General features: G+C 44.8%; 1 protein-coding gene across 1 annotated transcript in view; it reads right to left on the bottom strand.

The window, feature by feature from the left end:
• Positions 1-24,801, bottom strand: part of LOC121874401 — a 247,819-nt gene that overhangs the window by 123,588 nt on the left and 99,430 nt on the right. The window contains exon 4 of the mRNA XM_042378536.1: positions 1,091-1,233. Coding sequence (XP_042234470.1) covers positions 1,091-1,233 — 143 coding nt within the window. The remainder of the gene's footprint in view (positions 1-1,090; positions 1,234-24,801) is intronic.

Raw genomic sequence — 24,801 nt, forward strand, 5'->3', positions numbered from 1 at the left:
AGGAGGAAACATCTCTTGAGCGCTGGAGAAACTTTCCTCGTTTTTTAGCTGAAATTATCCCGGAGGAAACCTGTGGATGTGCCCTAAATATGGAGGTGAACTTAAAGCATGACCTCTGACCTCTGACCTCTATACGATGTTGACCATAATCTTTGTCGATCTTTAGTTTTCAAATGATACACCACAGAAAACAAATGACTTTCTCCAACTTTCACCTGGACTTTCTCTGTAACTTTCAGATCCTTTCTTCAACTAACAATTTAACCCTCAGAGCTTTCACTAACTTTCACCTCTTACTAATCCTCAGGGGCTTTCTTTTGTAACTATCAATTCCTTTTTCCAATCTTCACCCTCCTCACCCTCACCCATTTTCCTCGATGCAATAATCTTTATAATAAGTTTTAGGTTAGGTTAGGTTAGGTTAGGTTATTTACACTCTGAATATAATCACGTGACGGGCCAGTTATATACACCATCAACACAACACAGGATAATTAAGCACTACACAACGATGTCTTCCCTTCATACCGACACACTCAGTTCATGGATACAACACAAAAGAAAAGTAGATACCTAATTACTTATGTATAATCGATCCTGATATGTGTTTGTTGTTTGTGAGGTGGTGGTGGTGGTGGTGACTTACCTGTGTCCCCGCCAAGAACTAGTGTACGTGAGGTGGTGGTGGTGACTTACCTGTGTCCCCTCCAAGAACTAGTGTACGTGAGGTGGTGGTGGTGACTTACCTGTGTCCCCGCCAAGAACTAGTGTACGTGAGGTGGTGGTGGTGACTTACCTGTGTCCCCGCCAAGAACTAGTGTACGTGACTTACCTGTGTCCCCGCCAAGAACTAGTGTACGTGAGGTGGTGGTGGTGACTTACCTGTGTCCCCTCCAAGAACTAGTGTACGTGAGGTGGTGGTGGTGACTTACCTGTGTCCCCGCCAAGAACTAGTGTACGTGAGGTGGTGGTGGTGACTTACCTGTGTCCCCGCCAAGAATTAGTGTGTACGAGGTGGTGGTGGTGACTTACCTGTGTGTCTCCGCCAAGAACTAGTGTACGTGAGGTGGTGGTGGTGGTGATGACTTACCTGTGTCCCCTCCAAGAACCACTGTAAGGTGGGTTTGTGGTCCCGGCTGAAAGCCTGTCCAGGTTGGCAGCCGATCTTGATGACTTCTGTGGGCTCGTAGATCTCCCGCGCCCCTACCAGCGTGGGCGCCAACAGTGGTTCTTCTGCGGGAGAAAAGAGTCCGGGTTATTGATACTGAGGGAGGGAGGGAGGGAGGGAGGGAGGGAGGGAGGGAGAAAAGGAAGGAGGAAAAAAGGGAAGGGAGAAGAGAAATAGGGAGGGAGGAGGATCTAAGAGCATCACAAATATAAGAGAAACAGCTGTAACATTACCTGTCTTATGAACTGTAAACAAAGACATGTGGTCACAGGTAAAGGGGAACCCAAACACTATATACTGACGGTGTCTGTCTCTCTCTCTCTCTCTCTCTCTCTCTCTCTCTCTCTCTCTCTCTCTCTCTCTCTCTCTCTCTCTCTCTCTCTCTCTGAGCTAATATATATTATAATTATGTTTACCTGCGGCAACATTACCCAGGTCTTTCTATGCCAGGACAAAAAGGTCACCCCCTCACTCTCACCTATTTTACCTTACCTACCTATACCCTGACCCCGACCTACTCACACACAACCCACATCAACACCTACCATCTCCATCCACATCTTCAGACACACTCATATCCACATCTATCCACCCTCTCACATCTTTTACCTACATAAACACAGACATCCACCCTACCTCCAGTCACACCTATCACCATACTCACCCCTCACCCACCCACACCCATCTTCCCCATCCACACTTACCCCCACTCCACCTCATCTCCCCAACCACCCCCACCCACACCCATCCTCCCCCACTCCACACCCATCCTCCCGGCCAACACACGACCCTGATAGACCTTGACAGTTTGTGGATACTTCACAGTTACGCAAGTTCACCCATACACTGGAGGGCCAGGAAGTGACGCCACCAGAGGGCCAGGGAAGTGACGCCACCAGAGGGCCAGGAAGTGATGCCACCAGAGGGCCAGGAAGTGACGCCACCAGAGGGCCAGGGAAGTGACGCCACCAGAGGCCAGGAAGTGACCACCAGAGGCAGGAAGTGATGCCACCAGAGGCCAGGGAGGATGCCACCAGGGAGGAAGTGACGCCACCAGAGGGCCAGGGAAGGATGCCACCAGAGGGCCAGGAAGTGACGCCACCAGAGGGCCAGGGAAGTGACACCACCAGAGGGCCAGGGAAGTGACACCACCAGAGGGCCAGGGAAGTGATACCACCAAGGGCCAGGAAGTGACGCCACCCAGAGGGCCAGGGAAGTGACGCCACCAGAGGCCAGGAAGATGCCACCAGAGGGCCAGGAAGGACGCCACCAGAGGGCTAGGAAGTGATACACCAGAGGGCCAGGAAGTGACGCCACCAGAGGCCAGGGAAGATGCCACCAGAGGGCCAGGGAAGTGACGCCACCAGAGGGCCAGGGAAGTGACACCACCGAGGGCCAGGGAAGTGATCCACCAGAGGGCCAGGGAAGTGACGCCACCAGAGGGCCAGGGAAGTGACGCCACCAGAGCGGAGGAAGTGATGCCACCAGAGGGCGGCAGCGACGCCACCAGAGGGCCAGGAAGTGATGCCACCAGAGGGCCAGGAAGTGATGCCACCAGAGGGCCAGGGAAGTGACACCACCAGAGGGCCAGGGAAGTGACGCCACCAGAGGGCCAGGGAAGTGACACCACCAGAGGGCCAGGGAAGTGACACCACCAGAGGGCCAGGGAAGTGACACCACCAGAGGGCCAGGGAAGTGACACCACCAGAGGGCCAGGAAGTGACGCCACCAGAGGCCAGGGAAGTGACGCCACCAGAGGGCCAGGGAAGTGACACCACCAGAGGGCACAGGAAGTGACGCCACCAGAGGGCCAGGGAAGTGACACCACCAGAGGCCAGGAAGTGATGCCACCAGAGGGCCAGGAAGTGATGCCACCAGAGGGCCAGGAAGTGACACCACCAGAGGGCCAGGAAGTGACACCACCAGAGGCCAGGAAAACGCCACCAGAGGGCCAGGGAAGTACACCACCAGAGGGCCAGGGAAGTGACGCCACCAGAGGGCTGGGAAGGACACCACCAGAGGGCCAGGAAGTGACGCCACCAGAGGGCCAGGAAGTGACACCACCAGAGGGCCAGGAAGTGACACCACCAGCCATGAGGTAACGAACAGGTTCATTTATTCCTCTCCCTGATTTATGTTTATTGTCGCCTTTATTTCGTCTGTTTTGTGTCTCAGGGTCAGTAAAGTAAACAAGAGTGTATTAAAGCCTCTCTCAGGCGTTACACCACTGAAATCCCCGTAACAGGGAGACATAGTGGTGGTGGTGAGAGTGGGATTACAGAGTACAGGCGTGGTGGTGGGATTACAAAGGTACAGGCACGGTGGTGGTGGGATTACAGAGGTACAGGCGTAGATGTGGTAGGATTACAGAGGTACAGGCACGGTGGTGGGATTACAGAGGTACAGGCGTAGATGTGGTAGGATTACAGAGGTACAGGCGCGGGGTGGTGGGATTACAGAGGTACAGGCGTAGATGTGGTAGGATTACAGAGGTACAGGCGCAGTGGTGGCGGGATTACAGAGGTACAGGCGTAAGATGTGGTAGGATTACAGAGGTACAGGCGTAGATGTGGTAGGATTACAGAGGTACAGGCGCAGTGGTGGCGGATTACAGAGGTACAGGCGTAGATGTGGTAGGATTACAGAGGTACAGGCACGTGGTGGTGGGATTACAGAGGTACAGGCGTAGTGGTGGTGGGATTACAGAGGTACAGGCACGGTGGTGGTGGGATTACAGAGGTACAGGCGTAGAGGTGGTAGGATTACAGAGGTACAGGCGTAGAGGTGGTGTGGATTACAGAGGTACAGGCGGGTGGGATTACAGAAGCACAGGCGGAATCACAAAATAAGCGGCAGGTAGATTACAAAGGTAAATCCAGGCAGGTGCAAACATTTATATAGATTAAGGATGTCAGAGGGCCGACCCTAGTGACCATCTGTCTCTATGTTTACAAACGTTAATACTACCAGGTGGTCCAGTGTGTGGTGGGGGAGGGGGGCCAGTGATCCCTGCAGATTGACACACACACACACACACACACACACACACACACACACACTCCAATAAGTTTAAGTGCTTGGGACCAATACACTTCATTTCTATACGCTTAATTTTACCTCCCAAGGAAAAAAAACATCTAATCCGCTGCTTGACTTTTTTCCATCACTAGGGAAAAAATTCTTGCACGCCACGCTTCCCGTCACAAGATTTGCAAATAAAAGATTAATGAAGACGTAAAAGACATATCCGTGGTTGAACCTTTTGGAAAAATATTACATACGACAAGCAGTAAAGTCTGGTCAACATAAGACTTATCTCGTTATGCAAATTCTCTATAATATTGACGTTGCACACACACACACACACACACACACACACACACACACACACACACACACACACACAACACACACACACACACACACACACACACACACACACACACACACACAGAAGGTAGGGTGAAAGTGATGATGAGGTTGATGGTCAATAGGGTGGTGGGTGAAGAGGGTGATGGGTGAATAGGGTGATGGGTGAATAGGGTGATGGGGTGAATAGGGTGGTGGGTGAATAGGGTGGTGGGTGAATAGGGTGGTGGGTGAATAGGGTGGTGGGTGAAGAGGGTGGGGTGAAGAGGTGGTGGGTGAAGAGGGTGGTGGGTGAAGAGGGTGGTGGGTGAATAGGGTGGTGGGTGAAGAGGGTGGTGGGTGAAGAGGTGGTGGTGAAGAGGGTGGTGGGTGAAGAGGGTGGTGGTGAAGAGGGTGGTGGGTGAATAGGGAAGAGGGTGGTGGGTGAAGAGTGGTGGGTGAATAGGGTGGTGGGTGAAGAGGGTGGGTGGGAAGAGGGTGGTGGGTGAAGAGGGTGGGGGTGAAGAGGGTGGTGGGTGAAGAGGGTGGTGGTGAAGAGGGTGGTGGGTGAATAGGGTGGTGGGTGAAGAGGGTGGTGGGTAAGAGGGTGGTGGGTGAAGAGGTGGTGGGTGAAGAGGGTGGTGGGTGAAGAGGGTGGTGGGTGAAGAGGGTGGGTGAAAGGTGGGGGTGAAGAGGGTGGGTGAAGAGGGTGGTGGGTGAAGGAAGGGGTGAAGAGGGTGGGGTGAAGGTGGTGGTGAGGTAGGTGAAGAGGGTGGTGGGGTGAGGGGTGGTGGGTGAAGAGGTGGTGGGTGAAAGAGTGGTGGGTGAAGAGGGTGGTGGGTGAAGAGATTGGTGGGTGAAGAGGGTGGGTGAAGAGGGTGGTGGTGAGGTGAAGGTGAGAGGGTGGTGGGTGAAGGGTGGTGGGTGAAGAGGGGTGGGGTGGGTGAAGAAGGTGGTGGGTGAAGAGGTGGTGGGTGAAGAGGGTGGTGGGTGAAGGGGGTGAAAGTGGTGGGTGAAAGGGTGGTGGGTGAAGAGGTTGGTTAGGTGAAGAGTTGGTTGGGTGAAGAAGTTGGTGGGTGAAGAGTGGTGGGTGAAGGTGGTGGGTTGAAGTTGGTGGGTGAATAGGGTGGTGGGTGAATAGGGTGGTGGGTGAATAGGGTGTGGGTGAGAGGGTGGTGTGAAGAGGTTGGTGGGTGAAGAGGGTGGTTGGGTGAGAGTTGGTGGGTGAAGAATTGGTGGGTGAGGTGGTGGGTGAAGGGTGGTGGGTGAATAAGGTGGAGGGTGAAGGGGTGATGGGTGAATAGGGTGGTGGGTGAATAGTGGTGGAAGAAGGTGGTGGGTGAATAGGTTGGTGGGTGAAGAGGGTGATGGTGAATAGAAGTTGGTGGGTGAATAGGGTGGTGGGTGAAGAGAGTGGTGGGTGAAGAGGGTGGTGGGTGAATAGGGTGTTGGGTGAAAGAATGGTGGGTGAATAAGTTGGTGGGTGAAGAGGGTGGTGGGTGAATAAGGGTGGTGAATAGTGGTGGGTGAATAGGGGTGAGTGTGAATAGGGTGGTGGGTGAATAGGGTGATGAATAGGTGGTGGGTGAATAAAGTTGGTGGGTGAATAGGTTGATGGTGAATAAGGTGGAGGGTGGTAAGGCAGTGCAGTTGGGGATGCCAGCAACATTTAACTCAAACACCTCAACCCAACACTCCAACCCAACCCTCCAACCAACCCACTCCAACAACCCTCTAGTACCACTAAAGCCATGGAACTCATCAAATCTCATGGAAGCGCTAGGAAAAAAAACACCCACTACACAATGGCTGGTTCACGTGTTATTCAGTGCACTAACATCATCCTGGGGGGGAAAAATAAATAAATCAACGATCATTAAGAGAATCGCCGGAAAGCTTAATTGGTTAATTATTGTGAACTGCTCAACTACCATTGTCGACGTAACGAGCATGATTTTTCCAGGCATAATGAATTGACTCTTGGTCGTTAAGGCGGACCGTGCAAGTCTTGTTGCTTTAATTATTGGGACTTAAGGAAGAGAGAGCAGAAATATTAAGAAAAAGAAAGGTAAAGAAAGAATGACAGAAAGAAAACAAAGAAACAAAAAAAAAGAAACAAAGAAAGAAATATACACAGAGAAAAACGAAAGAAAGAAAGTAAATGAAAAGAAAAGAACAAGATCAAAAGAGAAAAAGAAATAGTAAGAGAAAAAAAAAGGAACACAGATAGAATGAAAAAAAGAGACAAAATCTGTATACAGTAGTGTGTGTGTGTGTGTGTGTGTGTGTGTGTGTGTGTGTGTGTGTGTGTGTGGAGACATACACAAGGAGGTGTCAGTTGATTCTCCATTACGTCTTGTTGACAGATGGACGACTGACCATGACAACACGACACAGAGAGGGCAGTAAGCCAGTCCCAATACTCTCCAGTATCCCCTCATCCTTCACCCCATCCTCACACCCTCATCCCACACCCCCACCCCAACACCATCCTCACACCCCTCATCCTTACACCCCATCCTAACACCATCCTCACACCCTCATCCTTACACCCCATCCTAACACCATCCTCACACCCTCATCCTACACCCCCATCCTAACACCATCCCTACACCCTCATCCTTACACCCCCATCCTAACACCATCCCCACACCCTCATCCCACACCCCATCCTAACACCATCCTCACACCCTCATCCTTACACCCCATCCTCACACCCCATCCACACCCCATCCCAACACCATCCTCACACCCTCATCCCACACCCCATCCCAACACCATCCCTCACACCTCATCCCCACACCCCATCCCAACACCATCCTCACACCCTCATCCTCACACCCCATCCCAACACCATCCTCACACCCTCATCCCACACCCCATCCTAACACCATCCTCACACCCCTCATCCTACACCCCCATCCTCACACCCCTCATCCTACACCCATCCCAACACCATCCTCACACCCTCATCCCCACACCCCATCCTAACACCATCCTCACACCTCATCCTACACACCCCATCCTAACACCATCCTCACACCTCATCCTACACCCCCATCCCAACACCATCCTCACACCCTCATCCCTCTAACCCCCCATCCTCACAACCTCATCCTACAACCCCATCCTAACACCATCCTCACACCCTCATCCCACACCCCCATCCTAACACCATCCCTCACACCCTCATCCTTACACCCCATCCAACACCATCCTCACACCCTCATCCTTCCACCCCATCCTAACACCATCCTCACACCCTCATCCTCACCCCCATCCTAACACCATCCTCTCACCCCACCTTACACCCCCATCCTCACACCCCTCATCCTTCCACCCATCCCAACACCATCCTCACACCCTCATCCCACACCCCCATCCTAACACCATCCTCTCACCCTCATCCTTACACCCCATCCTCACACTCATCCTCACACCCTCATCCCAACACCATCCTCACACCCTCATCCTACACCCCATCCTAACACCATCCTCCCCACCCTCATCCTACACCCCCATCCTCACACCCTCATCCTCACACCCTCATCCTAACACCATCCTCACACCCTCATCCTCCTGCCTCATCCCACCTCCAGAAGTATAGCCCAACATAATCCTAACTCCTACATTAAAACAAACACCACATACCATCCTGCATGTACGCCCCCCACACTCAGCCATCCTCCACCACCTCTTAGCCTCCATCATCCTCAAGGATCACTTAGCTGCAAGGGGATCAGGTGAAGCTCTAGTGAAGGACAAGAGGTGAAGCTCAACCCCTCCCCCCCACCTCACCCCCCACCTCACCCACGCACCCATCAACCCACCCATCTACCCAGTGTTCCTACAGCGTCAAATTACGTCGAAATTGTGACCCACGAAATTGTATGCTGTTAAACCCGCATAAATTGTGACCCGCAAAACTGCACCCAGGGAAATCGCACCATACATTACTATTTAATTATGTACAGTAATAAAAACTAAAAGTTATCCCCATCTGGCAAAAAAAAAACATTGTTGCACGATACTGTATAAATGTATGTATGTATGTATGTATGTATGTATGTATGTATGTATGTATGTATGTATGTATGTATGTATGTATGTATGTATATGAACAAAATAGATTAAGTATACCCCCGACCGTGACCTTTGACCTCTATTAATGTGGGCTTTTGAACGTTGATGGTAGATGTACGTGTATTTCAAGCAGGTGATATTATTAACTAGGTGGTGGGCGAAGGTAATTTTCTTCTGGACTTACAAATTAGTTACATGACAATCAGACAATTTAAACCTCACACACACACACACACACACACACACACACACACACATACACACACACACACGTTCATCGGTGCCAGGATGAATTATGTATATACAAGTACAGTATTATTATTATTATTATTAAAACAGTAAAGATAATATTTAAGATATTTACATTGATTTGGTGTCTGGCTAATATTGAGTCACCTGCCCTTCAAGACATCCAATTACCTGTGATTATAACGGAGTATAGATGACTTCAGGTAAAATCCATTAATGAGTATGAATGAATGAGCAAAACAGTGAGAAAACAAGATCCCAATTATAAGGTACAAAGGAGGTATCGCCATTGGGTCCTTTATATACATTTTACCTGTAAGAACTACATGGCCAATTAACGTACCTGTATTGTTAACGTGGATATCGAGGCGTGTTTACAAAAGGTATTCGTTCACGGCAAAATAACTAATCCTTACCCCCCCATCACCCATTATTTCCTCCACCTTCTCTCCCCACACACATCCCTCTCCCTACCATCTCCTCTCCCAACCCTCACTCCCCCTTTCCCCTTCCTCCCCTTTTTCTCCCCCACCCTCCTCCCTTCACACCCCCCTCCCCACCCTCATCTCCCCATCAACCAAGGATATAAAGTTAGTCATAAAGAGAAGGTCAATTTTAGCCTCGCCTGATACTATCTGCTCACACTGGCCACATGGCGAGGGTCGGTCACTCCCATTACCTTACATGATAAACTGTGAGGCGTGTAAACATTGCTGAGGCTGTCACTACCAACAAGAGTTTTTATCGGGTTTAGAAAGTGGAGGGAGTGAGCTTTCTATGTCCCATTCAGCAATACACACACACACACACACACACACACACACACACACACACACACACACACACAACAAGGATAAATAAAACGGCAACAAACTATCCCTTCAAAATACATGTATGTATGTATGTATGTATGTATGTATGTATGTATGTATGTATGTATGTATGTATGTATGTATGTAATGTTCACCCAACCTCAGAGAAACACTATATTACCTACTAATAAAAATATAAAACAAATTACAAATAATCTCCATCACATAAATTAGGTAGAATAATTTACTTGTTTCTTTTTTTAATATCTATCTATCTATCTATCTATCTATCTATCTATCTCTCTATCTCTCTATCTATCTATCTATCTATCCCATCAACTTTCTTCCTTCCCTGACCACCTGGAGCGAATCAGTGACCCAAGACTGACAAACGAACAACAATAAGTTTAAATAAATGAAAAAAAGGTTAAATAAAAATATATATGGTAAAATAAGCTTAAATAAAGTTAAATAAGGTAAAATAACGTTAAATAAGGTTAAATAACGTTAAATAAGGTTAAATAACGTTAAATAAAGTTAAATAAGGTTAAATAAAGTAAAATAAGGTTAAATAAGGTTAAATAAAGTTAAATAAGCTTAAATAAGGTTTAATAAGGTTAAATAAGGTTAAATAAGGTTAAATAAGGTTAAATAAGGTTAAATAAGGTTAAATAAAGTAAAATAAGGTTAAATAAAGTTAAATAAGGTTAAATAAGGTTAAATAAGGTTAAATAAGGTAAAATAACGTTAAATAAGGTTAAATAACGTTAAATAAGGTTAAATAACGTTAAATAAAGTTAAATAGGGTTAAATAAAGTAAAATAACGTTAAATAAGGTTAAATAAAGTTAAATAAGCTTAAATAAGGTTTAATAAGGTTAAATAAGGTTAAATAAGGTTAAATAAGGTTAAATAAGGTTAAATAAGGTTAAATAAGGTTAAATAAGGTTAAATAACGTTAAATAAGGTTAAATAAAGTAAAATAAGGTTAAATAAAGTTAAATAAGGTTAAATAAGGTTAAATAAGGTTAAATAAGGTTAAATAAGGTTAAATAACGTTAAACAAGGTTAAATAAGGTTAAATAACGTTAAATAAGGTTAAATAAGGCTAAATAAGCTTAAATAAAGTTAAATAAGGTTAAATAACGTTAAACAAGGTTAAATAAGGTTAAATAACGTTAAATAAGGTTAAATAAGGTTAAATAAGCTTAAATAAAGTTAAATAAGGTTAAATAAAGTTAAATAAGATTAAATAAGGTTAAATAACGTTAAATAAGGTTAAATAAGGTTAAATAAGGTTAAATAAGGTTAAATAAGGTTAAAAACGTTAAATAAGGTTAAATAAAGTTAAATAAGGTTAAATATGATTAAAAATATAAAGGTTTATCTAGGTCTGTGACACCTGATTCGTGGTAATTAAGGCACTACCATTATGATTCCATGTCCTCGTGGTAATTACTCTACCTGTACTTGATACCCTCACCTGTACAGAGATTCAAAATCAAGACTAATTCTCTTAAGGCATTATTAAACGTCTATTATTCTACTTATACTTTACACATCCTACTGCCCAATATCCCTCGTTTCATCCATAGTAAAGATTATTGAGGTGGTAATTGATACTAATATTATGAAATACCTCGAAAAAAATAATCTACTTAGTGACCAAACAGCCTGGCTTCTACGGCTGTTGTGTTGTTGATAACCTAACCTAAACTTAACCTAACCTAAGCTAACCTATCCTAACCTAACCTAACCTAACCTAAACCTAACCTACTCTAAACTAAACCTAACCTAACCTAACCTAACCTAAACCCAAACCTAACCTAACCTAACCTAACCTAAACCTAACCTACTCTAAAACTAACCTAACCTAACCTAACCTAACCTAACCTAACCTAACCTAACCTAACCTAAACCTAACCTAACCTAACCATGAACCTCTGCCCACCAAAACTCATTCATACCCGGTATTAGCAAAGTGGTTTTTTTCCTCTGTCATAATAATACCCATTACTTCAAAATTAATCCTCCTATTTCAGATTATCTTCAGTCTTGTAAATAACATCAAGAAACACAAATTATTTCATACCAATTATTAAACAAACCAAGAAATGAGAATAAAAAAAATGTAAAATATATAGTAATTATTTAATATATTATAGAATTTCAATGGTAGAATCTGTGGTGGTGGTTGTTGATGGTGGTTGTTGTTGGTGGTGGTTGTTGGTGGTGGCTAAGGTGGTTGTGGCTAAGGGTAGGCTGTTGTGTGCTTTCATGCTGGTGGTGGTTGTGGTTGTTGGTGGTGGCTGTTGGTAGGTTGTGTTTGTTGGTGGTGGTTGTGGTTGTTGGTGGTGGTTGTTGTTGGTGGTGGTGGTTGTTGGTGGTGGTGGTAGTGGTGGTTGTTGTTTGGTTATGGTCTACCAGGCACTGAAATATTCCCAATAACAGAGCACTTTATTCCCGCCGCCGTTGTTGGTGTTGTACATTTACCGGAAACAACAACAACAGACACTCCCAGACCCATAGCCGGTAAAGTGGGTTGAACACTCCATTTTTTCTTTGTTACATTTACCGGACGATTAAAAAAAAACCTGTCATAGTTACCGGCTGATTAACATAAATTTTGTCAAATTTGCCGGACTATTATAAAACTCATAGTTACCGGCTGATTAAAAAAAAATACCGGACTTTTTTCATATTTACCGGACGATTATAAAAACCATCATAGTTACCGGATGATTACGAAAAAAAAAAATCCATGATACCGCTCCGGACAAGACGGTTCTTATATACAAGAGAGTAACACATCGTAGGGACATTATTCTTTCTGTTACACAATCGATTCCCCTTCCATCGCCACACACATTAAGCCTGAATTACCGGCTCATAAAACACATTTCTATTTTCCTGAAGCTTTCGCCGGAACAGTAAATGGAACCGCTTACGTAACACAAACAATTACCTAACATTATTCAAGGTCACATCTGCCGGACGAATTATCTTTCATAGTCAATTGTTAAAAGTTAATGAGAGGAAATGTCTGTCACTTAATCCGAGACACAACAGCTGAGAGAGAGAGAGAGAGAGAGAGAGAGAGAGAGAGAGAGAGAGAGAGAGAGAGAGAGTAATCGACTTAGAAAACGGCTGCATATGTTGATCACGCTAAAATCTATGCTCTGAGGAACCATTTATCTTATTAAATTAATTTTACGAATATATTGTACGTTTATGTGTGTTCCCCTGTAAAAATGGGCACAATTAGGATGATTTACGAACACCCAGAACCTTAGAGGGAGGTCCTGTCTGTCTGTCTGTCTGTCTGTCTCACACACACACACACACACACACACACACTGTTAATCCAGCAATCATGTCAACAGCAACAGCGAGGATTGGTTCACTGTTCAAGACTACGGTTGGGAAAATGTCGTAAAGGTCAGAGGTCACGGTAGCGTCAGAGGTCACGGTAACAGTAGAGGTGGTCAGAGGTGACAGTAGTGTTAGAGGTCAGAGGTCACGGTACTGTTACAGGTCAGAGGTCACAGCGTTAGAGATCAGAGATCACAGTAGTGTCAGAGGTCATAGCGTTAGGTCGGAGGTCACAGTAGTGTTAGAGGTCAGAGGTCACAGTAGCGTTAGAGATCAAAAGTCACAGTAGTGTTAGAGGTCAGAGATCACAGTGTTAGAGGTCAGAGACCACAGTAGTGCTAGGGGTCGTAGGTCACAGTAACTATATGTGAACCTACTTACCTATCTTCATATCTATATAACCAACTATATCTCTCATGACTTCTTTAGTGTACATCAGGACCAGTTTCTTAAGATCTGCTCTCAGGCCACAAGATACTGCTGGTGAGGTTTGTGTGTTCCCGCGTCCTGTCAGGCAGATGCAACAGGCGTTAGTAAGCCCACAAGATGACTTAACTCCCTACAAAGTGTGTCTGTGTTTAGCGGCGTCACTACAATACAACATCAACATTCATCAAAATAAATAAAAAGAAAAGAATAAACACATTTCGATAGCCAGTAACACAGGATGAAGTATGTGACGAATGTGGAGGCCGATATTCTTGTCCGCTGGGGTTAAAGGCGTCAATAAAAACTGTTAGATGAAAATATTGGAGGCATCTGTCGCATTAATACACGAGATAGCCCGAGAAATGTCACCTTCTTCACACGACTCTCGACGCCCGCCCACCCACCCACCACAGGACGAGGAGCTGCCTGGTGGGTGATGAGAGTTTGTGGACTAAATTCATGTTTGGTGTCGAGTGAATCATCTACACTGATGCCAATACCTGCGTTATGAGTGAGGTGATCTTTAACCTTAATTAAATGTAAATCATGACTTAATAATTCCCTGCTGTAGAATAGTTCAGGGTGGGACGCCTGGCAGTTAGTTAGTTGTCTTATGTCTCCCCTGTGTAGCCCGGAGATAGTGGCTATATATATATTTTTTTTAACCCTCCCTAAAATGTAACCTCCCCATATTGCCATCCCCGGTAGGAGGAGAGAGGAGGAGGAGGAGGAGGAGGAGGAGGAGGAGGAGGAGGAGGAGGATGAGGATGAGGAGGAGGAGGAAGAAAAAACCCCAGGAAGACACATACCACCTTGCAGTGCTTCTCCAAAACACTTACTGTAAAGTATTCATAATCGCTTAATTTTTGTTCCGGCAGCAATATTTCTAAACTCCTTAAATGAATCTCAACAACATATTTCAAGGGAACAAATTGATTATTAATTTACTAATAACCTGACGGAGCTCTTCTGAACTAACCCACCAATAAAACCACCTCAGGTAATATACAAGTCCTCATAACAAGTCATTACCAAATATCCAATAACAGGCAACGAGAAGGATCACTGAGCCGATTTAATCCGAGGGTTATCAATCTTCACCAGTGGTAAAATACTCTTTAATCCCCCTTCATTCATCATCTCCCTCTACTTCAGCAAAATTGTGTGGAGGTTTCTATAGGTGGATGGAGGGCAGCTGGTGGAGACAGGTTACATTATACAGGTAAGAGAAACAGAGCCTAGGGGTGTCTATTTGATAATACACCTGTGATTGATAATAATATACGTAACGAGAGGCGGTATGAGCCATCACAGGTAAACAACTAAATCATTTACGACACCATTATCTAACTCACTCAGGTAAATAAGTTAATTAATCTAACTCACTCAGGTAAATAAGTCAATTTATCTAGCTCACTCAGGTAAATGAAGTAACTACTAATCTAATTATCATTTAGTAAGAGAATATTAATTAAGGTTCCGTGGCAAGTCATATTAACTGAAGACAACATCGGTCGTCCTGGGAAACAAATGGAGGGACTGAGATTGACTCCTTGGTCGTCCTAGGAAACACAAAAGGGACTGAGATTGACTCCTTGGTCGTCCTGGGAAACACAAAAGGGACTGAGATTGACTCCTTGGTCGTCCTAGGAAACACAAAAGGGACTGAGATTGACTCCTTGGTCGTCCTGGGAAACAAATGGAGTGACCGAGATTGACTCCTTGGTCGTCCTGGGAAACAAATGGAGTGACCGAGATTGACTCCTTGGTCGTCCTGGGAAACACAAAAGGGACCGAGATTGACCTTGGTCGTCCTGGGAAACAAATGGAGGGGACTGAGATTTGGGACTCCCTAGGGGAATGTCCTAGGAAACACAAAAAAGGGACTGAGATCGACCTTGGTCGTCCTGGGGAAACACAAAGGGACTGAGATTGACTCCTTGGTCGTCCTGGGAAACAAAATGGAGGGGACTGAGATTTGACTCTTGGTCGTCCTAGGAAACACAAAGGACTGAGATTGACTCCTTGGTCGTCCTGGGGAAACAAATGGAGTGTGACTGATTGACTCCTTGGTCGTCCTAGGAAACACAAAAGGGACTGAGATTGACTCCTTGGTCGTCCTGGAAACACAAAGGGACTGAGATTGACCTCTTGGTCGTCCTGGGAAATGGAGGACTGAGATTGGTTCCTTGGTCGTCCTGAGAAATACAAAGGGACGGAGATTGGACTCCCTTGGTCGTCCTGGGAAAACAAAATGAGGACTGAGATTGCCCTGTCGTCCTGAGAAACACAAAAAGTGACTGAGATTGACTCCTTGGTCGTCCCAAACAAAATGGAGGTGGGACTGAGATTGACCTGGTCGTCCTAGGAAACAAAACGGAGTGACTGGAGATTGACCTTGGTCGTCCTGGAGGAAACACAAAAAGGGACTGAGATTGACTCCTCGTGGTCGTCCTGGGAAACAAATGAGGGACTTGAGATTGACTCTTGGTCGTCCTGGGGAAACAAAATGAGTGACTGAGATTGACTCCTTGGTCGTCCTGGGAAACACAAAATGGACTGAGATTGACTCCTTGGTCGTCCTGGGAAACATACAGAGGCGACCGAGATTGACTCCTACCAGCTGAATTATTGCTATAAAAAATACAAACTACTACAAATATTAGGAAATAAATACAAAAAAAATTATTATAAATATTAAAAAATAAAATTAAAAATAAAGTAATAGAAATACAGCAAATAATAATAATAATAATAATAATAATAATAATAATAATAATAATAATAATAATAATAATAATAATAATAACAATAATAATAATAATAATAATAATAATAATAATAATAATAATAATAATAATAATAATAATAATAATAAGAATAATAAGAATAATAATGAGGAAAAGAAGAAGACGAAGAAGAAGAAGAAGAACAAAAACAACCCATATTTCTAATAACCTCAAAAAGTAAACCTAAAACACAAGAAGTAAACCTAAAACACAAGAAGTAAACCTAAAACACAAGAAGTAAACCTAAAACACAAGAAGTAAACCTAAAACACAAGAAGTAAACCTAAAACACAAGAAGTAAACCTAAAACACAAGAAGTAAACCTAAAACACAAGAAATAAACCTAAAACACAAGAAGTAAACCTAAAACACAAAAAGTAAACCTAAAACACAAGAAGTAAACCTAAAACACAAGAAGTAAACCTAAAACACAAGAAGTAAACTTAAAACACAAGAAGTAAGCAGTAGTAAAAATTTAACCGGATTTAAGTCCGGTAATACCATCAGAACCGGTTAATAAACAAGACTAAATCCCCCGGTAAGATAAAAATCCCGGGAAGAGAGTCACGATGTATACGGGAGGAGGGGTGAAGGTGGTCGTCACGAGGAGAGACACACTCACCCTTATATTGCTATCCTGACACCTTACTGCACACCCCTGATACTCCATACACTATTATCCTGATACTCCACACACTATGACCCTGATACTCCATACACTATGACCCTGATACTCCATACACTATTATCCTGATACTCCATACACTATGACCCTGATACTCCATACACTATTACCCTGATACTCCATACACTATGACCCTGATACTCCACACACTATGACCCTGATACTCCACATACTATGACCCTGATACTCCACACACTATTACCCTGATACTCCACACATCATTACCCTGATACTCCACACACTATGACCCTGATACTCCACACACTACACTTACCCTGATACTCCATACACTATTACCCTGATACTCCATACACTATGACCCTGATACTCCACACACACTATTACCCTGATACTCCACACACTATTACCCTGATACTCCACACACCATTACCCTGATACTCCATACACTATGACCCTGATACTCCACACACTATGACCCTGATACTCCACACACTATGACCCTGATACTCCATACACTATGACCCTGATACTCCACACACTATGACCCTGATACTCCATACACTATTATCCTGATACTCCACACATTATGACCCTGATACTCCACACACCATTAGCCTAACACCCATACACTCTATCTAAGTCACCCTCCACACCATCACACACCATAACACTATCTTCATCATCCTCCCTCACCATTACACCATCTTTATCGGCCCTCTTTCCACTCCATCTACACTATCTTCTCCATCTATGTTATTGACCAGCTGTCGGAGGTGTGACTCAGGTGGTGTTCATTAAGGAGCAGCTGGTTCACACCTTGGTCACACCTAAAATACATAACCTTATGATTAATGACTTTATTAGTGCAGCAAGAGTTATGATTTATGCTAATGATGCTCCCTGTATGTATGTATGTGTGTATGTATGTATGTATGTATGTGTGTATGTATGTATGTATGTATGTATGTATGTATGTATGTATGTATGTATGTATGTATGTATGTATGTATGTATGTATGTGTGTATGTATGTATGTATGTATGTATGTGTGTATGTATGTATGTATGTATGTATGTATGTAGAGAGATACATCACTCGTCAATACACACACACTAAAGTCGGCCAAACAGTAACATTTCTACTCATACGTCAAAAAACTCCCCACAGCACCTGACGTATACGACCTAATCTCTTTTGACGTACGACCTAACCTCCCAAGATCATTTTTAAACGTTCATATCCTTTCCTCCCAACCTGAGTCTTTCTTCAAGGGGAGGGGAGGGGAGGGGGTCGTCCTTTACTCGAGGATGAGGTAGAGGCTTTTCTCCAGCTATTCCTTGGATCATTTCATAAACACTGCTCATACCCGCCCACTCACTCCCCCCACTCACTCCCCCCACTCACTCCCCCACTCACTCCCCCCACTCACTCCCCCACTCGGTGAAGGTAATAAAGACTCAGCTGGGACGGACCATGAATGTATATTGCCTGTGATTGGTGGAGACTTATCAGCTGCAGCCTATCAACATCCTCGACGCGTACTGTTAAAGCTGCGTGAACTCCCATTCCCCCCCTGTCTCCCTCCCTCCTTCCCGCACTTTTCTTCCCCTTCACACCCCTCCTCCCCTTCCCACACCCCTTCTCCCCCTCCCACATCCCCTTCCTAGACCCCTAAGGCGGCTCTTCATCTCTCAACAAAATGCTTTGAAAAATGGCCAGAGGAGAGAAAGCCAGGAGTGTATATAGACTCTGAGCAGCAAGGTGGAAAATATAACATTGCCGTTTACATAATGGTGAAAAATTATCCTTTGGAGGATGGTGATTATTTACTACCCAGCCCCTCCGTCGGCGTCCTGCCAGGGTCATGACAGCTTCTGGCAGGGTCATGACAGCTCCTTTAAGGGTCATGGCTGTTTGTACCCTAAACTGAGATTTCAAGACTGGACACTTTCCTGGTTTACTGTTATACATCATCACTATCATCATCATCATCATCATCATCATCATCATCATCATCACTACCACCAACAATTGTAATATCTAATGTGATATGCTTAAGTTAAATGTAGTCTTGTTTCCGGTTCCGCATAACAAGTTCTCTACCTTCCCGTTTTCGTTAAGCAAAATCTTAGTGTGTAAAAAAAAATCTGAATATATTATGCAAATGACCTTAAGGATTTGGTTTATTTAATTTACATTAAAATCCTGTGTGATACAATTTTCTTGGGTGTATCATTATTCTAGGATATTATCATTATTATCATTATCATTACTATCATCATTATTATCATTATCATTACTATCACCATTATTATCAATATCATTACTATCATCATTATCATTACTGTCATTATTATTATCATTATCATCATCATTATCATCATCATTATCATCATCACTAGTCAACCAACCACTAGACAAACACCCCCCTCCCTTACCATCACCCTCCCTCACCATCACCCTCCCTCACCATCACCCTCCCTCACCATCACCCTCCCTCTCCATCACCCTCCCTCACCATCACCCTCCCTCACCATCACCTCCTCACCATCACCCTCTCACTCACCATCACCTTCCTCACCATCACCTCCCTCACTCTCCTCTCCCTCACCATCACCTCCCTCACCATCACCCCTCCCATCACCACCATCACCCCCCTCACCATCACCCTCCCTCACCATCACCCCCTCACCATCACCCCCTCACCATCACCACCTAGTGTGACCCTCACTCGAGTACCTGACAACTTGTGTGATTTGTAGTGTTAATGAGATAATAATGTCCTCTCCACACACCTGGCTTCATATTCAATACTAAGACTCTTCACACACCTGACTTCATACTCAATACTAAGACTCTCCACACACCTGACTTCATACTCAATACTAAGATTCTCCACACATCTGACTTCATACTCAATACTAAGACTCTCCACATACCTGACTTCATACTCAATACTAAGATTCTCCACACATCTGACTTCATATTCAATACTAAAACTCCACACACCTGACTTCATACTCAATGCGAAGACTCTACACACACCTGACTTCATACTCAGTACTAAGACTCACCACACACCCGACTTCACACTCAGTACTAAGACTCCCCACACACCTGACTTCAATTCAATATAAACATTAAGACTCTCCACACCCGATTTCATATTCAATACTAAGACTCTCCATACACCTGACTTCATACTCAGTACCAAGACTCCCCATACACCTGACTTCATACTCAACTTAAACATTAAGACTCTCTACCATGATCAAATCTAAATGTTCAATATTGGGTCAGAAGATCATAGACCCAGGAGTGAAGAAGAGATTGATTAAACACCTGGGTGAGTGGATTGCTTTCTCTCGTCACAAGACCATAAAAATGAGTCTTAGTTTGTTATCATGATCAAGACGTGAACATCCATCAAAGAGAGAGAGAGAGAGAGAGAGAGAGAGAGAGAGAGAGAGAGAGAGAGAGAGAGAGAGAGAGAGAGAGAGAGAGAGAGAGAGAGACCATCACAGCACACTCACTTCACAATAAAATACAAGTTAGGTAATAAAATCAACCTTATCAAGCCAACCTAAAAATTATTGATATCTGTGTTTTAAGGAATCAATTCAATTCTTTATCCCACTCTAACCTCCCTCACACGTAGAATTGGAATCAGTTTAACGGAGGAGATAACAATATTTTCTAATGTATTTCTAACCCAAACCCACAATGGTTAGGAGGAACTATGCTATGTTGCTCACTAATTCAAGCAACCATCCATGAATCTTGTAAATGGTACACTGTAATGACATCATTCAGCCCCCGTGTGTGTGGGTGTTATGAATGGGTGTTGGTATGGGCGTGTGTTACATGCTAGTGTTGCGGGAGTGTGTTCCGGGAAAAGTGTTGCAGGACTTGTGTTGTAGGCGTGTGATGTTGGGTGTTATGAGAGTGTGTTGTAGGCGTGTGATGTTGGGTGTTATGAGAGTGTGTTGTAGGCGTGTGTTGTAGGCGTGTGTTATAGGCGTGTGTATGTTGAGGGAGTATAATGTATTGTTGTAGGCGTGTGTTATAGGCGTGTGTTATAGGCGTGTGTTATGGGCGTGTGTTATAGGCGTGTGTTATAGGCGTATGTAATAGGCGAGTGTTATAGGCGTGTGTTATGGGCGTGTGTTATAGGCGTATGTTATAGGCGTATGTTGTAGGCGTGTGTTATAGGGCGTGTGTTATAGGCGTGTGCTATAGGCGTGTGCTATAGGCGTGTGTTATAAGCGTGTGTGTAGGCGTGTGTTATAGGCGTGTGTTATAGGCGTATGTTATAGGCGAGTGTTATAGGCGTGTGTATATGTGTGTTATAGGCGTATGTTATAGGCGTATGTTGTAGGCGTGTGTTATAGGCGTGTGTTAGGCGTGTGCTATAGGCGTGTGTTATAAGCAAAAGGCGGTGTTATAGGCGTGTGTTATAAGGCGTGTGCTATAGGCGTGTGTTATAGGCGTGTGCTATAGGCGTGTGTTATAGGCGTGTTATAGGCGTGTGTTATAGTTAAGCACTAACCCCGTGACCCTGAACAATAAGTCAGCCTCAACCATTCCCAACATCTTCCCTGCCCTTGAGACAAAAAAACAACAAGCAAACAAACAAACAAAACAAGATAAGCCCGAGGGATATATTTCACGATATATTGGTAACATAGAGGCGATGTGGACGAGGGCGGAAGGATAGCAAGACGGAATACAAACGGAAGGTCAAACACAAGTAATCTGCTGCGGCGCTGTCATACACCACCCACGTCCACCACAGCTCACCAGATCTAAGAACACCTGAATAACTTATGTAACCTAACGAGAAAAATAAAAAATATCTCAAAGTCAGATTTTCACGGGAAAGATCTGAAGGTAAAACTGTGAAGCTTCCTAAAACCGCTCAGTGGATACACCTTCCCCTCAGAACACTTCTAAGAACACTCAGAACACTTCTAAGAACACGCTAACAGCTCTCCTTGTCTCCTCAATACCTCGGGAAATTTTGGGTCGGAAGATTCCTCGTCCAATTCCAGGAAGTCTTTAAAGAATTTGGTCCTATGTACACCAAAAAACAGTGTACACTACATCCACAATGCGGTCACTTACACTACACTACACTACACTACACTACGCTACACTACGCTACACTACACTACACTACACTACACTACACTACACTACACTACGCTACGCTACGCTACGCTATGCTACACTGACCTACGTATCGATTTTTCTCGATTTCTCTTCTAGGAATAAGACATCCCCCCCCCCACCCTACACAAAAACCTGCCTCTTACCTATAAGTCAGAACTCATCTGGAAAGCGGATATTTTTTACCCCCTGTTTACCGACTATTACTCTGCTTTTTACTGTACCTGCGCCGTGTGTTGACCGGAGAGCAAACTTGCCTAAAAATCAATAGCATCTTCAGCTGTTTGTCTAAGGCATTAGTATCCTCCCATGATACTCAGTTATATATCCTTTATTTATTATTTTTCTAAGTCCATATGACTGTTCACACTAATCTACTAACATAATAAAACAACAAAATATCTCCAACAAGATCAACAAAATCCTCAACCATAATAAATACACCGCGGGGAAGCTCTAACAAGGACACGGCTCAGACACACGTAAGAGCTCACAATAACAACCTGAATAAATTAAAGTAATGAATAATAAACTTATAATAACGTCAACGAAAATAACTCCATTGACATAAGTAATTTGGGCAACACATGGAACACGACTCGGGGGGGGCTGGAGGGAGGGGTCTGTGGGGCTGGAGGGGTGGGTCTGTGGGGGCTGGAGGGGGTCTGTGGGGGTTAGGGGCGATGTCAACGAGGTGTAAGTGACTCGACAATGTGTACACCACATGGTAGCGTAGACAGTAGCCTCTTTGTGTCAGTGACATGTGTCACCCCTAACATTCGGGCTCAGTGAGGCTCCACGCTGTTGAGGGAGGAGGGTTACCTAGGTGAGGACCTCCAACAGTTGCCTGCACACCTTCCTGTGTGGCGCCATCACCAGCAGCTGGCGACAGGCGGCGGCGACCCGTCGGGGAGGTCCTCGCCTCCTTCCTCCCGCTGCCAAGCCAAAGTTTTGACTAAGCAGATAATTACCCTTCCTGCCATTAGGGCCAAGATTATTTCCCTCTCAAGTGTTCCTCGTCCATTCTTACTTTGGCAAGCATCATGTATACACAAGCCCTCCGCCCTGACCGAGGACTGAGACTGAGACACACACAGACACATACCAGATGGTGTGTGAGACAGTCGGTCTACATACTGTTGAAAGCTTTCAATTTCTTACAGGGAACGAAGACAACCGCACCACCACATGTCGATATACTCTTGCCTAGCATCTGTTTATTACACATACATGTGTAAATTGCAGTTTCCTCCATTCTTATGTTCTTATGTATAACAGACACACGGCCAAATAACACACATTTTGTTGCCAGCCGTCTTCGTCTCACAGACAAGTGATAGCGGAAGAAACAGACAGACAGACAGATTCATCAGAACAGGAAAGACAATCCTCGTACTGCTGCTGGTCCTCACACACACACACACACACACACACACACACACACACACACACACACACACACACACCTCCAGTAAAGCTCTGCGACTCCATCCTACAAATATCATGTAAAACTAATATTTACATCAGTGAGGCGAGTAATCTCAGGTGAACACCCCTCGCCTGGCCCCGAAGAGCGAGGTGAAGTATTTTCCACTACAAACAGCGGCACAGTACACGTGAGAAATGAAATGTCCACAATCCCCGGCACACACACCTCACCTTTTTCCCTCAGACACCCAGGCGGGGAGAGAGAAGATGTGAGGGTGTGCTTTAAGGGATCACCTGTGTGAATACTTACCTCATCACTACGCACCTGGAGGAGGTATGGGTGGTGATGGTGGTGCTAATGGTAATAATGATGGTGGTGGTGGTGGTGGTAATGTTGGTAGTGATGATCTGGGTAATAATGACGTTAGAAACTGCATGTTGGAAGAAGAAGCAATAACAAACTGTTGGCAGTGTGTGTCGGTGGCAGCGTTGGCGACATCGTTGGCAGGGGGGGGAGGGGGGGACACGGCCAGCTAACAAGGTCTTAACAGCTTCCTGCCCGGCCATAACTGTCCTGGGTCATCCCGCCTCGCTCATAATCACCTGCTAACACCTGCACTTCCCTCCTGCACCTAATGCTCCCCTCCCTTACTCACGGCCAGACGCTATATATAAACACACTACAGTCATTAACAGTCTGTACCCCCCCCTACAGTCACCTATAGTCCCCACCGCCACAGTCAGGGTTGTAGTTCCTTGTCTCCTATCAGGTAGAGAGGTCAGGTAGCACTCAGTAGGTAGAGAGGTCAGGTAGCACTCAGCAGGTAGAGAGGTCAGGTAGCACTCAGCAGGTAGAGAGGTCAGGTTGCACTGAGCAGGTAGAGAGGTCAGGTGTCACTCAGCAGGTTAAACATCTACAATCTACACAAATCATCCCTCACCACCATCACCATCCTCATCATCATCATCATCATCATCATCATCATCATCATCATTAAACAAAACAATTTACCTACAATGAAAACCAATCGGAAACAAATTGATACCAACAGTTTCATCTTGGGTAAATTAATAAGAAAATATAAGTATATATTAATGGTAGGAGGGAATAATGGTAAGAGATATTAATGGGTAAAAACTAAGGGTAGGTGATCCAGGAGAGGGTTAAGCTGTACTGAACATTATACCTCTCAGTCCCCCTCATCCGCTCACTCCTTCATATTGATATCCCTCTCATCTACACACACACACACACACACACACACACACACACACACACGCATACACACACTTCACGAATGTCATTTTT

Source organism: Homarus americanus, unplaced genomic scaffold (genome assembly GCF_018991925.1).
Source record: "Homarus americanus isolate GMGI-L3 unplaced genomic scaffold, GMGI_Hamer_2.0 scaffold48357, whole genome shotgun sequence".
Lineage (NCBI taxonomy): Eukaryota > Metazoa > Arthropoda > Malacostraca > Decapoda > Nephropidae > Homarus > Homarus americanus.